The sequence below is a fragment of the Amphiura filiformis genome, chromosome 3 (genome assembly GCF_039555335.1).
Source record: "Amphiura filiformis chromosome 3, Afil_fr2py, whole genome shotgun sequence".
NCBI lineage: Eukaryota > Metazoa > Echinodermata > Ophiuroidea > Amphilepidida > Amphiuridae > Amphiura > Amphiura filiformis.
In genome coordinates this window covers 79,016,789-79,020,014 of record NC_092630.1, presented here as the reverse complement: position 1 = coordinate 79,020,014, position 3,226 = coordinate 79,016,789, and the positions used below count along the sequence as shown (strand labels likewise).

Sequence of the window (3,226 nt, the reverse complement as noted above, 5' to 3'; positions counted from 1 at the left end):
GATGCAATCAAGCAAAATCAGTCTGAAGTAGGCCCAAGTCAATTTTGAGATTCTTACATTTTTATTTTAAGCGCATTCAAAGCTCCACATTAGTGAAAAGCCAGTCCATCAATACGACCTTTGGTTACAAAGTTACAACAATTTGAACACTGATACATTAAAAACAAGAGCTATATAGAAAGTCATGCGAGACATGACACACAAGCCGACCTGTTAATGGGTCAAGTTTGAGCAATTTAGAAATTTGACCTTTGACCCCTAAACTTTGACCTTTGGGGTCATAAATATTTTCAACATGTTTAGAATGTGGTAAGAATAATTTCTGTTGAATTTGAGCTCGATTGGACCAATTTCGAAATTTGACCTTTGACCCCTATAACTTGACCCTTGGGTCACGGATGGGGTCAACTGCTCTTGCATTGTGCTTAGGATGTCATAAGAAAGATTCCTGGTGAATTTCAGCTTAATCGGAACTTATACATGGATTTTGATTTTTTGACCCCCTTAATGACCTTTGACTTCAAAGGAAAAAAAACCTTACGTACACCGACAAAATGTATTGTTCCAATTTTTTTTTATAATTCTACTATGTTTAGTTGTTGAGATAAAAATTCTTAAAGTTATTTAGCTAAAACAGGAAGTGACCCCTTAATGACCTTTGACCCCCCAAAATAAAAAATACCATGCATACATCAGGTAGCACTGATTCATGTATGATGGTTATATTACTCAACATTTGGATTAACATATTGATAAACACTATCAACAACACATTTATGTTGCCGATATAAACACAACATAATTTTTATAACGGCAACATAAACACGTTGTTGATAACACTTAAAGGATGACTCCGACAATCACAACATTATGGCCTGTCCTATATATTAGAAAACTAATTTATGAAGCACGAATCACATGGTTTAATTTAAAACAAACTCGTATTGACCATAAAAATTGATTACAACAGCCGGCTCTCAGCACGCAATATTAATTCCAGGTCCATTGTCCAGTGCAATGACGTCGTGGTTACTTGTGCTCAAGTTGTTGTCAGCCTTCAATGTATTACTGGGACGTCATTGCACTCGACAAATCTTGGTACTCGGTAATTTTGAATATCGCGTGTTGAGAGATGGCTGTTTTAATTCGTTTTTATGGTCAATGTGTTTAAAATGAACATGATTAAATGGAACAAGAATAGGGTGCCATCTTATACTGAATACTAATTAAAACGTTTATAAATGAGTTGCGATGGGGGGTCCTGGTCGTGGTGCCTTCCTAGTGTTGGGGTCCTGGTGCATTTTGGTGATGCTTAAGATTTCTATTCATCGAGTCTATAGACCTTATGCAAGACTTCCATGCAGTGATTCTTTCTGCACGTGCACAAGGGATGACTGCGAAGACAGTTAGTTTGATCGCGTCCAACCGTACCGGGTCGAGACAGCGTTTACCTGATCGCCCGGTACAGTTTCTCTCTAGCCTCTCCTCCACTGTAAACAACGACCTTACCAAAAAACGCGACATGGCTTCCCTTCCCTGTTCTACTAGCAACAACACATCTTCATGTAACTCCTCAGTCAGCTCCACTCTGACGACTCTGCCATTCTCATCTACTTCAGCTACGGTGAGATGTGCGTTAAACGGTAGTGGTGGTGGTGGTGGTGCGTGCGGTGGTGCCTGGACATTAACCTGTCGTGGTGCTAGTGGTGCTGGATCATGTGCTGGTGCCTGCTGTGGTTCTTGTGCTGGTGCCGGTTCCCGCTGTGGTGCTGGTGCCGGTTCCCGCTGTGGTGCTGGTGCCGGTTCCCGCTGTGGTGCTGGTGCTGGTTCCCGCTGTGGTGCTGGTGCTGGTTCTCGCTGTGGTGCTGGTGCTCGTGCGCATTGTGGTTCTGGTGGCGCTTGCTGTGGTGCTGGTGCATGCGGTTGTGCTGGTCGTGGTGCTGTATTTAGTTGATGTTTTAGCGCGGCTACAATACCCTCCAGAGCTGCCACCCTCGGTTCCAGCATCTCGCATCCAATGCATGGCACAAAGTAGTTCTGTAACAAAGGCAATTGAATGATTATAAGTCAACAGGCCAACTGGTCCAAAGGAGCAATACAAATAGCACGATTTTAGCTTAGTACCACGAGACATTGAATGTTGAAATCAAATACTGGCCTAATACCTGGGTTCCATACATGCCCTCCTAACGAAAGAAGTATGGCCTTTGGAAACGGATATTTATACACCTTCTGAACGTTCATTGTGAAATGAAAGAATTATCACTTTCAGTGATTAGCGAATAAAGGCCGCTCTTCAAGATCAAGTTGATTTTGGTGCAAGATTATTGTAAGGGTTATACATGTATGGTGAGAGCCAAAACAGTCTCATTATTATTATTTTTGTTAATATGTTTTGTTTTTAGATTCTCCAAGTCACATACCTCAAGATTGTTAATCGGATCTTTATACACATTCACATAAAAATTGGTATTTTTGTTAAATCATCACTTACCATCTCGCTGGTGGTCGAACCCTCTGACATGGGATAGGGTGATGTGGGTGCGCTTGCAGTATCCAACATACCGGTATCCAACATACCGATAGCGGACAACGGTGTCAACCCCATCTGTAAAAAAGAAGTCAACAATACTATAATAAAACGAAACAATCCTCAAGGGCGGAAAGATGCTAAATATATTAGGTCTTTAAATGAAAATAGAGCAACGACAGTTCCACGGAAGCATTCAACAGATGAACGTTGCAAATAAAGCAGCGTTCAAGGCTGATGAAGGGTTGAACTTGAAAATAAATAATTTATTTACCAAAATTGAGTCCGAGAACTCAATCGCATCGGAATCCTGCTCATACGATGAGGGGGCGAGGCGTACCGGCGTGGATGTGGTGGAAAATGTTGCATTCTGTAAATAACAACAATTATTTTCAAACATGTTAAAAGCACAACATTGAGCAACTCTGAATGACTGTCATTAGTGTACAACATGCATGCATTGCAACGTTTACAAAACATTCATTTTGCAGCATCAGATGTTCATGCATTTTAAAAGTATATGGGCCTAAATCTCTTAATCAACACTTTCCATCCCAGTTGGTGTACCCGGTTGGCGATGTTCGGGTGTTCCGTGCTGTTGGGTTGGCGCGGGCTGGTGTGGTGGTACTGGATCTGCTAGCTGTTGCATCCTGTAAACTATAATGTTATGGCCACGGCCCCAAGGAAGAACAACTT

The 3,226-nt window shown here is 41.7% G+C and overlaps 1 protein-coding gene across 1 annotated transcript; it reads right to left on the bottom strand.

The window, feature by feature from the left end:
- Nucleotides 1-766: 766 nt before the first annotated feature.
- LOC140147779 (uncharacterized) lies at nucleotides 767-2,726 on the bottom strand. Its single transcript, XM_072169530.1, has 2 exons — nucleotides 2,495-2,726; nucleotides 767-2,037 (listed from the first exon to the last, which is right to left on the bottom strand). The coding sequence occupies exons 1-2, from the start codon at nucleotides 2,606-2,608 to the stop codon at nucleotides 1,279-1,281; spliced, it is 873 nt and encodes a 290-aa protein (XP_072025631.1). The 5' UTR covers nucleotides 2,609-2,726; the 3' UTR covers nucleotides 767-1,278.
- Nucleotides 2,727-3,226: the final 500 nt, after the last annotated feature.